Source organism: Equus przewalskii, chromosome 3, assembly GCF_037783145.1.
Source record: "Equus przewalskii isolate Varuska chromosome 3, EquPr2, whole genome shotgun sequence".
Taxonomy (NCBI): Eukaryota; Metazoa; Chordata; class Mammalia; order Perissodactyla; family Equidae; genus Equus; species Equus przewalskii.
Window position 1 is genome coordinate 87,924,343 of NC_091833.1, and position 13,544 is coordinate 87,937,886.

Sequence of the window (13,544 nt, forward strand, 5' to 3'; positions counted from 1 at the left end):
GAAAATATTTGCAAATCATTTATCAGACAAGGAGTTGATCTCCAAAATATATAAAGAACTCATCCAACTCAACAAAAAAAACCTCCCAAACAACTCAGTCAAAAAAAGGACAGAGGAAGGGAGAAGGGGTGGAGCAAAATGGTGGGGTGAGCTCACCCGGGATTCTCTCCCCTCCAAAATACAACAAAGGATTGGGAAAACTGAATTTCAGAGAATAAATCTAATTCCAACACATTAGAGACCTACAATACCAAGAAGGTGGAGAACATAGACCTTGCTGACGGCCTCGGAGGAGCTGGAACGGGTAGGAGAGAATGTCATACCCTCCCCTAGAGTCTGTGATCCCTGCTGTGCGGGTCTGGGAAGGAGCAGGGGAGGGGCTGCGCGACTGGGGGATCATCCAGGACTCCTGCTGCTGGTTCACTGGAAACCTGCTGACGGGGGAAAGCTTCTGTGTGCGGGGACTCCATAAACCCAGGGCCTTGGGAGACCAGAGAACAGAACTGATCTGAATCCAGATAGGTGCTCTAGAATAGCAGCCCCTCCCTCATGGAAAAGCACACTGGGTGCCGCCATCTTGCCCGAAGGCGGAGAGCTCAGAACACGTGGCTCTCGACCCCAATCTAGTGGCGACAGGCTGTAACTGCAACTGAATTCTACCACCATGCGAAAAAACCGCTTCTCTACCATCCAGCAATTTATAAAAGCCCCAGACCAGAAGGAAAACAATAAAAACATAGAATTAAGTCCTGAGGACTTGGAATTAGGTAAACTAAGTGATAATGAGTTCAGAGCAGCTATATCAAAAAACTCAATGAGGTAGAGAGAAAGATAGAGAAACAAGCCAATGAGTTCTGGAGTTACTTCAGAAAAGAGATTGAAATTATAAAGAAGAATCAAACAATTACTAGAGATGAGAAACACAATGGACCAGATAAAACAGAATACGGATCCCTGAATGCCCGTGTAGACACCATAGAAGAGCAAATTAACATAACTGAAGATAGACAGGCTGAATGGCTCCAGACAGGGGAAGAAAGAGAACTAAGAATTAAAAAAAACGAGGAAAATCTCCGAGAGATAGTGGATTCAACGAGGAGTAAGAACTTAAGTATCATAGGAATTCCGGAGAACGTGGAAAAGGAAAATGGAGCAGAAAGTGTACTTAATGAAATTATAGAAGAGAACGTCCCAAATCTAGGGATTAACGGAGAAATGTGTGTAGAGGAAGCTTTCAGATCTCCTAGATTTGTCACTGTAAAAAGACCTACTGCAAGGCACATAGTAGTACAAATGGCAAGAAGGAAAGACAAAGAAAGAATACTCAGGGAAGTAAGAAAAAAGAAGAGAATAACCTACAAAGGAGCTCCTATCAGACTTTCAGCGGATTTCTCTACAGAAACCTTACAAGCTAGGAGAGAATGGAGTGACATATTCAAAGCTTTAAAAGATAAGAATCTTCAGCCAAGAATACTCTTTCCAGCAAGAATTTCCTTCAGATATGAGGGAGAAATTAAATCTTTTCCAGACAAACAAAAGTTAAGGGAATTTGTAACTAAAAGCCCTCCACTACAAGAAATCCTCAAGAAGGCTCTCATACCTGAAAAAAGAAAAAAGGGAGAAAGGGGTCACAAACCACAGACTAGGGAGACCAATGGATGGAACCAGAACAGGATAGCAAATATTCAACTATAGCTTTAGGGTAAAGGTAAGGAAACAACCAAAGCAAGGACGATCTTATCACTCTAACTACAAATTCATAACACGAGTTGGAATAAGAAATGAAAATAATTACTTAGGAGGGGAAGAGCAAAGGGTCTAAATCAGTATAGGCCCAGTAAGTAAGAGACCACCAGAGAATAGACTATATTATACACAAGATTCTAAATACAAACTTCACGGTAGATACTAAACTAAAAAACAGAACAGAGTCACGAAACATAAATAAGGAAAAATCTAAGAAACCCAGCATAAGAAATTGCAGTATTAAATGGGTAGGCTAAAGCACACAGGAAAAGAAATGCAGGAAAACAAGATAATGAGCGACAGATTGACAGCATTAAGTCCATATGCATCAATAATCACTCTCAATGTAAACGGATTGAACTCTCCAATAAAAAGACACAGAGTGGCAAAATGGATTAAAGAACAAGATCCAACAATTTGTTGCCTCCAGGAAACACACCTCAGCCCCAAGGACAAACACAGGCTCACAGTGAAGGGGTGGAGGACAATACTTCAAGCCAATAGCAAGCAAAAAAAGGCAGGTGTTGCAATTCTTATATCAAAGTGGATTTCAAAATAAGACAGGTAAAGAGAGACACAGAGGGACAATATATAATGATGAAAAGGACACTTCATCAGGAAGATATAAAGCTTATAAGTATCTATGCACCCAACACAGTAGCACCAAGATTCATAAAGCAACTATTAACGGACCTAAAGGAAGATGTTAAAAACAACACAATAATAGTAGGGGACCTCAACACCCTACTCACATCAATTGACAGATCATCCAGACAGAAAATCAACAAGGAAATAGTGGAGCTAAATGAAAAACTAAAACAATTGGACTTAATAGACATACATAGATCACTTCACCCTAAAACAGCTGAATACACATTCTTCTCAAGTGCACATGGAACATTCTCAAGGATAGACCATATGTTGGGAAACAAGGCAAGCCTCTACAAATTTAAAAAAATTGCAATAATAACAAGCATCTTCTCCGATCATGATGCTATAGGGCTAGAAATTAATTACAAGAAAAAAACTGAGAAAGGCACAAAGATGTGGAGACTAAACAACACACTACTGAACAAGCAATGGATCATTGAAGAAATTAAAGAAGAAATCAAAAAATACCTGGAAACAAATGAAAATGATAACATGCCATACCAACTCATATGGGATACAGCAAAAGCTGTATTAAGAGGAAAATTCATCACAATACAGGCACATCTTAACAAACAAGAAAAATCCCAAATAAGCAATCTTAAACTACACCTAACTGAACTAGAGAAAAAAGAACAAATAAAGCTCAAAGTCAGCAGAAGGAGAGAAATAATAAAAATCAGAGCAGAAATAAATACTATTGAAACGAAAAAGGCAGTAGAAAGGATCAATGAAACAAAGAGCTGGTTTTTTGAGAAGATAAATAAAATTGACAAACCCCTAGCCAGACTTACAAAGAAAAAAAGGGAGAAAGCTCAAATATACAAAATCAGAAATGAGCGAGGAGGAATAACAACAGACTCTGCAGAAATACAACGGCTTGTAAGAGAATACTACGAAAAACTGTATGCTAACAGAATGGATAACCTAGAGGAAATGGATGAATTCTTGGACTCCTACAATCTCCCAAAGCTCACTCAAGAAGAGGCAGACAATTTGAAGAGACCAATCACAAGGAAAGAGATTGAAGCAGCAATCAAAAACATCCCAAAGATTAAAACCCCAGGACCAGATGGCTTTCCTGGGGAATTCTACCAAACTTTCAGAGAGGATTTAGTACCTATCCTTTTCAAGCTGTTCCAAAAAATTAGGGAAGATGGAACACTTCGTAACACATTCTATGAGGCCAACATCACGCTGATACCAAAGCCTGACAAGGACATCACGAAAAAAAAGAGCTGCAGGCCAATATCACTGATGAACATAGATGCAAAAATTCTGAACAAAATTTTGGCAACCAGAATTCAGCAATTCATCAAAAGGATCATACATCATGATCAGGTGGGATTCATACCAGGGACACAGGGATGGTTCAACATCCGCAAATCAATCAACGTGATACACCACATCAACAAACTGAGGAATAAAAACCACATGATCATCTCAATAGATGCAGAGAAGGCATTTGACAAGATCCAACAGCCATTTATGATAAAAACTCTGAACAAAATGGGCATAGAAGGAAACTACCTCAACATAGTAAAGGCCATATATGACAAACCCATAGCCGCCAACATACTCATTGGGCAAAAACTGAACACCATCCCCCTGAAAACAGGAACGAGACAAGGATACCCTCTATCACCACTCTTATTTAATATAGTACTGGAGGTCCTGGCCAGAGCAATCAGGCAAGAAAAAGGAATAAAAGGAATCCAAATAGGGAGGGAAGAAGTGAAACTCTCGCTGTTTGCAGACGACATGATCTTATATATAGAAAACCCCAAAGAATCCATTGGAAAACTCTTAGAAGTAATCAACAACTACAGCAAAGTTGCAGGGTACAAAATCAATTTGCATAAATCAGTAGCATTTGTAAACTCTAATAACAAACTAACAGAAAAAGAACTCAAGAACACAATACCATTCACAATCGCAACAAAAAGAATGAAATACCTTGGGGTAAATTTAACTAAGGAAGTGAAGGACCTATATAATGAAAATTACAAGGCCTTTCTGAGAGAATTGGATGACGACATAAGGAGATGGAAGGACATTCCATGTACATGGATTGGAAGAATAAACATAGTTAAAATGTCCGTTCTACCTAAAGCAATCTACAGATTCAACGCCATCCCAATCAGAATCCCAATAACATTCCTTACAGAATTAGAACAAAGAATCCTAAAATTCATATGGGGCAACAAAAGACCCCGAATTTCTAAAACAATCCTGAGAAAAAAGAACAAAATGGGAGACATCACAATCCCTGACTTCAAAACATACTACAATGCTACAGTAATCAAAACAGCATGGTCCTGGTACAAAAACAGGTGCACAGATCAATGGAACAGAATTGAAAGCCCAGAAATAAAACCACACATCTACGGACAGCTAATCTTCGACAAAGGGGCTGAGGGCATACAATGGAGAAAAGAAAGTCTTTTCAACAAATGGTGCTGGGAAAACTGGAAAGCCACATGTAAAAGAATGAAAATTGACCATTCTTTTTCACCATTCACCAAAATGAACTCAAAATGGATCAAAGACCTAAAGCTGAGACCTGAAACCATAAGGCTTCTAGAAGAAAATATAGGCAGTACACTCTTTGACATCAGTATTAAAAGGATCTTTTCGGACACCATGTCTTCTCAGACAAGGGAAACAATAGAAAGAATAAACAAATGGGACTTCATCAGATTAAAGACCTTCTTCAAGGCAAAGGAAAACAGGATTGAAACAAAAAAACAGCGCACTAACTGGGAAAAAAATATTTGCAAGTCATATATCTGACAAAGGCTTAATATCCATATATATAAAGAACTCACACAACTCAACAACAAAAAATCAACCCGATCAAAAAATGGGCAGGAGACATGAACAGACATTTCTTCACAGAAGATATACGGATGGCCAATAGGCACATGAAAAGATGCTCATCATCGCTGATCATCAGGGAAATGCAAATCAAAACTACACTAAGATATCACCTTACACCCATTAGAGTGACAAAAATAACTAAAACTGATAGTAACAAACGTTGGAGAGGTTGTGGAGAAAAAGGAACCCTCATACACTGCTGGTGGGAATGCAAATGGGTGCAGCCACTATGGAAAACAGTATGGAGATTCCTCAAAAAATTAAAAATAGAACTACCATTCGATCCAGCCATCCCACTACTGGGTATCTATCCAAAGAGCTTGAAGTCAGCAATTCCAAAAGTCCTGTGTACCCCAATGTTCATTGCAGCATTATTTACAATAGCCAAGACATGGAAGCAACCTACGTGCCCATCAACAGATGATTGGATAAAGAAGATGTGGTACATATATACAATGGAATACTACTCAGCTGCAAAAGAGAACAAAATCATTCCATTTGCAATAACGTGGATGGACCTTGAGGGAATTATGTTAAATGAAATAAGCCAGATAGAGAAGGATAATCTGTGTATGACTCCACTCATATGAGGAATTTCAAAATGTGGACTAAGAGAACAGTTTAGTGGCTACCAGGGGAAAGGTGGGGTGGGGGGTGGGCACAAAGGGTGAAGTGGTGCACCTACAACACGAATGACAAACATTAATGTACAACTGAAATTTCACAAGATTGTAACCTATCATTAACTCAATAAAAAAAAAAAATGGGCAGAGGATATGAACAGACATTTTTCCAAGGAAGATATACAGATGGCCAACAGACACATGAAACAATGCTCAACATCACTGATTATTAGGGAAATGCAAATCAAAACTGTAATGAGATATCACCTTACATGGGTGAGAATGGCTATAATTACCAAGACAAAAAACAAATGTTGGAGAGGATGTGGGGAAAAGGGAACCCCCATACACTGCTGGTGGGAATGCAAACTGGTGCAGCCATTGTGGAAAACAGTATGGATATTTCTCAAAAAATTAAAAATAGAAATACCATACGATCCAGCTATCCTACTACTGGGTATTTATCCAAAGAACTTGAAATCAATGATCCAAAGAGATTTATACACCTGTATGTTCATTGCAGCATTATTCACAATAGCCAAGATGTGGAAGCAACCCAAGTGCCCATCTATAGATGAATGGATAAAGAAGATGTGGTATATATATACAATGGAATACTACTCAGCCATAAAAGAGACAAAATCATCCCATTTGTAACAACATGGATGGACCTTGAGGGTATGATGTTAAGTGAAATAAGCCAGACAGAGAAAGACATATTCTGCGTGATCTCACTCAAATATGGAAGATGACAAATACATGGATAAAGAGAGCAGATTAGTGGTTACCAAAGGGGAAGGGGGTTGAGGGGGTGGGCAAAAGGGGTAAAGGGGTACATGTGTATGATGATGGATAAAAATTAGACTACTAGGGGTGAGCATGATGAAGTGTAGTCAGGAGTTGATAAACAATTATATAGGCCTGAAATATCACAATGTTATAAACGATCATAATCCCAATGAAATTAATAATAGCAAGGAATTCTGCAGGTAGATTTCATCTGGTTGTTTTGTACAAGTTAACTAGTAGTTTCAACGAGTATAGTGTGAATGGATAACTTTAATATGCTTTGCTAACTGTTGGATGTATATTTTTCATTGCTGGTTTCTATAAGTTTATTAAACATTAGCCTATATAAGAATTTCTCAGGATTTAACTTCAGGTTCTGCTTATTTGCTGTGAATTTTCTGCAAATTCTTCATGCTCAGATTATTTATGATGTCAAATGAGAAAAATCATCTTCCTGCAGTTTTGATGCCAAATATTTCTTTGGAAAGCTACCATGTAATTTCATCTCTGCTTGAACATGTTCATTTTTAGGGAGCTGAAAATTGCTTGGAAGGCCTTATATTTGTAATCACAGGAGTGCTGGAGTCCATTGAACGAGATGAGGCCAAGTCTCTAATTGAGCGTTATGGGGGAAAAGTAACAGGAAATGTTAGCAAGAAAACAAACTACCTTGTCATGGGTCGTGATAGTGGACAGTCCAAGAGTGATAAGGTGGGTATTGCTTTGTTCTCAACACAGTGAAATAGCCTCCTTGCTTTGGCAGGCTCTTGATGTGACCATTTGTAGTAATACCCTTTACACAGAGTTAAGTGAAGAAAAAAATGGAGAAGTCATTTCTTCCCTACATTATTCCTATTCCACAGAAGTGTTGTTGGCTTTGACGCCAGGATTTTGGTTTTTGCGTTGAAGGCACAGTTCCTGTTTACTTGATTTTCTTAGTGTAGTATCCTGATTTGAATCTTTTTTTGAAGATAGAAGCAAATGCAGTTTTCTTTTTCTTCTAGTTCTAAGTACTCCTACATATGCCACTGTAGACTCCATCTTAAGTTTTTTTTATTGGAAACTCTTTTTATTGGAAGGTCTGTCAGGTAGGATTGTGTTTAGCTCCAAGTAACAGAATACCTGCCTAACTGTGGTTTTGACAAATAGCTATTTTTCCTTACTTAGCAAGAATTCCAGAGGTAGGCAGTTGCTGGGGATGCTCACTAAGGTAGCTAGGCTAGTTCCCTCCTCCACCTCTGTCATCCTTATTGTGTTAGCTTTAGTCTTCACGCATGTTGCCTTGTGTTGCAAGGTAGCCGCAGCTGTAGGCATTCAAGGCAGGAAAAAGGGAGCAGTGGCAAGATGTCATACTAGGTGTGACTGCCCTTAGAAGAGTTCTCCCGGAAACACCTCTTGTAGAATTCCACTTAAGTCCCAGTAGCCACAGCTGTCATATGGCCATTCAGAGCTATAAGGGAGGTTGGGGAGGATGAGGACTTTTCTCATTGCTTTAGGCCAATCATAATCTACCACTTGGAGATGGACACATTGGAGTTTTGTTAGCAGGGCAGGAGGTGGGGGGGAAATGTCTGCCAGATGAGTCAATCCTGGGAGATGGCGTGAAGAGTTGGACTTAGGCCCTAGTGGCTTTGCGCTTTCTAGGGTAGTGGGAAACCCACCATCCTTAGGAGTTGTATCTGTCATTTTCTTTCTTTTTAATGCTACTTTCTTATGAATATGGTTTTAAAAATAATCTAATGTTATCTAATTTACAAATATGGTTTTTCACCTTCTAACAGGTCCTAGAATCATATATATTTTTACAGAAAGTAATAGTTAGGATGCGGTTTTAATGATTTGCATTGTAATAATAGGCAGCAGCCTTGGGGACAAAAATTATTGATGAAGATGGCCTATTGAATCTCATTCGAACTATGCCAGGCAAGAAGTCCAAGTATGAGATAGCACTTGAAGCCGAGGTTTGTATAAAATGAACTTGATTTTTAAAATTTATTTATTTATTTTAAAATTTTTAAGTTTTTTATTGAGTTAATGATAGGTTACAATCTTGTGAAATTTGAGTTGTACATTATTGTCTGTCAGTTGTGTTGTAGGTGCACCACTTCACCCTTTGTGCCCACCCCCCACCCCACCTTTCCCCTGGTAGCCACTAATCTGTTCTCTTTGTCTACATTTTGAAATTCCTCATATGAGTGGAGTCATACAGAGATTGTCCTTCTCTATCTGGCTTATTTCACTTAACATAATTCCCTCAAGGTCCATCCATGTTGTTACAAATGGAATGATTTTGTTCTTTTTTATGGCTGAGAAGTATTACATTGTGTATATATACCACATCTTCTTTATCCAGTCATCTGTTGATGGGCGCTTAGGTTGCTTCCATGTCTTGGCTATTGTAAATAATGCTGCAGTGAACATTGGGGTACACAGGACTTTTGGAATTGCTGACTTCAAGCTCTTTGGATAGATACCCAGTAGTGGGATGGCTGGATCGAATGGTAGTTCTATTTTTAATTTTTTGAGGAATCTCCATACTGTTTTCCATAGTGGCTGCACCCGTTTGCATTCCCACCAGCAGTGTATGAGGGTTCCTTTTTCTCCACAACCTCTCCAACGTTTGTTACTATCAGTTTTAGTTATTTTTGTCATTCTAATGGGTGTAAGGTGATATCTTAGTGTAGTTTTGATTTGCATTTCCCTGATGATCAGCGATGATGAGCATCTTTTCATGTGCCTATTGGCCATCCGTATATCTTCTGTGAAGAAATGTCTGTTCATGTCTCCTGCCCATTTTTTGATCGGGTTGATTTTTTGTTGTTGAGTTGTGTGAGTTCTTTATATATATGGATATTAAGCCTTTGTCAGATATATGACTTGCAAATATTTTTTTCCCAGTTAGTGTGCTGTTTTTTTGTTTCAATCCTGTTTTCCTTTGCCTTGAAGAAGGTCTTTAATCTGATGAAGTCCCATTTGTTTATTCTTTCTATTGTTTCCCTTGTCTGAGAAGACATGGTGTCCGAAAAGATCCTTTTAATACTGATGTCAAAGAGTGTACTGCCTATATTTTCTTCTAGAAGCCTTATGGTTTCAGGTCTCAGCTTTAGGTCTTTGATCCATTTTGAGTTCATTTTGGTGAATGGTGAAAAAGAATGGTCAATTTTCATTCTTTTACATGTGGCTTTCCAGTTTTCCCAGCACCATTTGTTGAAAAGACTTTCTTTTCTCCATTGTATGCCCTCAGCCCCTTTGTCGAAGATTAGCTGTCCGTAGATGTGTGGTTTTATTTCTGGGCTTTCAATTCTGTTCCATTGATCTGTGCACCTGTTTTTGTACCAGGACCATGCTGTTTTGATTACTGTAGCATTGTAGTATGTTTTGAAGTCAGGAATTGTGATGCCTGCAGCTGTGTTCTTCTTTCTCAGGATTGCTTTAGCAATTCAGGGGTCTTTTGTTGCCCCATATGAATTTTAGTGAACTTGATTTTTTTAAGCTGCTCTATAACCATTTTCCTGTTTCAGAGAGACATTTCTTGGATGAGTCCAGGCCTGTTGGTTAAAAGATTAACTTCCCCTTCTACCGCAAATGAACTTCTTTATTTTCTTTTGAGCAGGTAGACTCTGCTTCAGAATGTCTTCTCTGGTGTATTTTCTCACCTTTCTCAAGGGAATATGGGGAGCGAGAACAGTATTGCGCTTACCACATATACTTATTAAACTTTCTTTGTTTTTCATATTCTTATAATGACTTTGTGCAAAGGTTATTGTTTAAGAATTCTTTAAAGGGTATGTTGTAGGTATTAGCATGATAGATTCACTTTCAATTAGAACTGTGTTAGGACTTGTTTAGTTGTAGCAGAAACCTAGCCCATTTTAGTTGTAGCGAAACAGGAAAAATGTTGGCTCACATACTGAACGATGGGCAGGGTGGGTCTGGTGTTGGAACCACTGGATTGGACCTTTCAGTTTCTGTCTCTCTGCTTCTCCTAGCCTCCTTCGTTCCCACTATGTACAGATCTTTTCCATGTGCAGGACACAGGGGTGCCAGCAGCCCAAGTTTAATGTCCCCAGCTCTGTCACCGAAGTGATGAGGTGGTCTTCCTATTTATTCCAGAATAATTGAAAAGCCTCTGGGAATGATTTGGATTGGCCCGTCACCCAGTGTCCCCTAATGTAACAACTTATCCAACCATAATACAGTTATCAAAACCAGGAAATTAACATTGATACCATTTTGTTAATTAAACTGCATGTGTTATTCAGACTTCACATTTTCCTCCTGTTGTCTTTTTTCTGTTCTAGGATCTCACATTAGCATCCTGCATTTAGTTGTTGTGCCTTAGTCTCCTCCAATCTATGACGATTCCTCAGTCTTTTCTTGTCTTTTTATGACCTTGACACTTTTGATGAGTACTGGTCAGTTTTGTAGAATGTCTCTCAATTTGGGTTTGTTTGATGTTTTCTTATGATTAGATCGAGGCTATGCATTTTTGGCAAGAATACCACAGAAATGATAGTATGTTCTTAGTGCTTCATAGCAGATGTACATGATGTTGATATGTCTTTTTGTTGGTGATGTTAACCTTGATTACTTGGTTAAGACAAGTCTGCTGGGTTTCCCCACTAATAAAGTGATTATTTTTCCCTTTATAATTGATAAATATCTTGGGGAGATGCTTTAAGAGTATGCTAATTTCTTGTTTCTCCTCAAACATTCACCCACGACTTTTAGCATCCACTCACTGGTAAAGAGGCACTAATATATATATATTTTTAATTGAGATATTAGTCATACACCACAAAATTCACCCTTTTCAAGTGTATAAGTCTGTGGTTTCTAGTATATTCACAAGATCTTGCAACCATCACCACTATCTAATTCCAGAACATTTTCACCACCCCCTAAAGAAAGCCTGTACCCATTAGCAGTCACTCCTCATACCCACACCCTGTCAGCCACTAGTCTACTTTCTGTGTCTATGGATTTGCCTATTCTGAGCATTTCATTTAAAGGAATCATGCAATATGTGGCCTTTTGTGTCTGGGTTCTTTCACTTAGCATAGTGTTTCAAGGTTCACCTGCATTGAAGCATGTATCAGTACTGCACTCCTATTCACTGCTGATGTATATTCCTCCATGTGGATATACCACATTTTGTTTATTCATTCATCAGTTGATGGACATTTGGGTTGTTTCCATTTTTTGGCTATAATAAAATAGATAATATATATGTGTATATATATGCAATATAATGCTGCTATGAATATTTTTGTACAAGTTTTTGTGGAGGCATTAACTTCTATAACTAGTTAGAAAACTGAAACAAAAATCTCTTAAGCCTTCACCCCTTATTTCAAACTGAGATCGAATTACTTATTATTTTTAAAAAACTAATATGCTCTCACTTTTAAAAATTGCATTTGGGTGCTTTTCAGTGTGTTTGTTGCTAATGTTTATAAAGTTAATTTTTATGAAGTTTGGAAGGTGATGATTTCCGTGAACAGCAGGGTCCATGGTGGAAAGATAAACCCAGGTTAGGTAGCTCTCTTGGGAATCTCAGATTGTCCTTTAGAGTACATTTAGCAGTATAGAAATTCTGTATATCTCATCAGGTTTCTTTTTTCCTCACTTTTCGAACTTTTAAGATGAAGAAAGACAAGTCCAAATTGGAGAGAACACCGCAAAAAAATGGCCAAGGAAAAAGAAAAATTAGTCCAACTAAGAAGGAATCAGAATCCAAAAAGAGCAAACTGACTCCCAAAAGGGACAGCTCTGTGAAGTCAATAAAAAAGGAGACAAGTGTGTTTCGGAGAGGCCTGGACTTCAAGGAGCAGGTGGCCGAGGAGACAAATGGTGACAGCCAGGCTAGAAATTTGGCTGGTGACAGCAGTGAAAACAAGGTGGAAAATTTGCTCTGGGTGGATAAATATAAGCCAGTCTCGCTCAAGACCATAATTGGACAGCAAGGTGACCAGAGCTGTGCCAACAAACTCCTCCGCTGGCTCCAAAACTGGCACAAGAGTCCATCAGAAGAGAAGAAACACGGTGATTTTCTAGCTGCTTTTATTTTTGTGTCTGTCACCCTGTTCAGTTGCGCCTCTGTGAGGAAGAATAATACTTGGTTCAGTCATCTCTCAGCAAGCATTTATTGAGAGCCTGCTCTGAGCCTAGGTGCTGTACTAGACCCCAGAGGTACTGTTGTCGACAAAACACAGTCCCTTTCAATTTGGTCACAGTCAGTGGGGGAGACATATGAACTAGTATTTAAAATGTATTGTGCTAAGTACTCTTATAGGGGTTAGTATAGGGTGCTACGGGGATGGAGGTGTGTGGTCAGAGATGTGTGCTCCCATCCCCGGAGGAAAGGATATCTCAGTTAAGACTTGGAAACTAAGTAGGAGTTACCTGGGTGAAGTGGGGAAGTGAGAATACATGAACCAAGGTCTGAGGACATGCGAGAGCAAGACTGCTTGAGAGTGCCAGAGAGCCTCGGGGGAAAGGTGCAAGTGGAAAGCTGAGGCCGCTTACAGGGTAGGCAGCCTAAAAGTCCCAGGAGCGTGTTTGCTTTTGGTAGGCCTGATGGCCCTGAGCTTCTCTAGTTTCTATGCTTGTTCACCATGTATTTGTAATGGAAAATGAACAGTCACAATTATGTTTTATGTCCAAAGTTTTGTTTAAAGTTTTGATCACAAATGTTAGTGTTGTTTTCTTGAGCTTCAACTGCAGCCCTGGGGAATATTGTGTAAGAAATAAGAAGGCAAAATTTCGTGAGCATCACAGTGAATTCCCAAAGTGATGAGTGGGTTATTAATATCTAGGTTTGCTAGACATTGGCTGACAGTGCCAATTTATTTTATT

The 13,544-nt window shown here is 38.8% G+C and overlaps 1 protein-coding gene across 4 annotated transcripts in view; it reads left to right on the top strand.

Moving 5' to 3' along the window:
* Nucleotides 1-13,544, top strand: part of RFC1 (replication factor C subunit 1) — a 79,881-nt gene that overhangs the window by 47,524 nt on the left and 18,813 nt on the right. For all 4 annotated transcript variants that reach the window (XM_070615129.1, XM_070615130.1, XM_070615132.1 and 1 more), the window contains 3 exons: nucleotides 7,218-7,397; nucleotides 8,543-8,647; nucleotides 12,332-12,731. In XM_070615129.1, coding sequence (XP_070471230.1) covers nucleotides 7,218-7,397; nucleotides 8,543-8,647; nucleotides 12,332-12,731 — 685 coding nt within the window. The remainder of the gene's footprint in view (nucleotides 1-7,217; nucleotides 7,398-8,542; nucleotides 8,648-12,331; nucleotides 12,732-13,544) is intronic.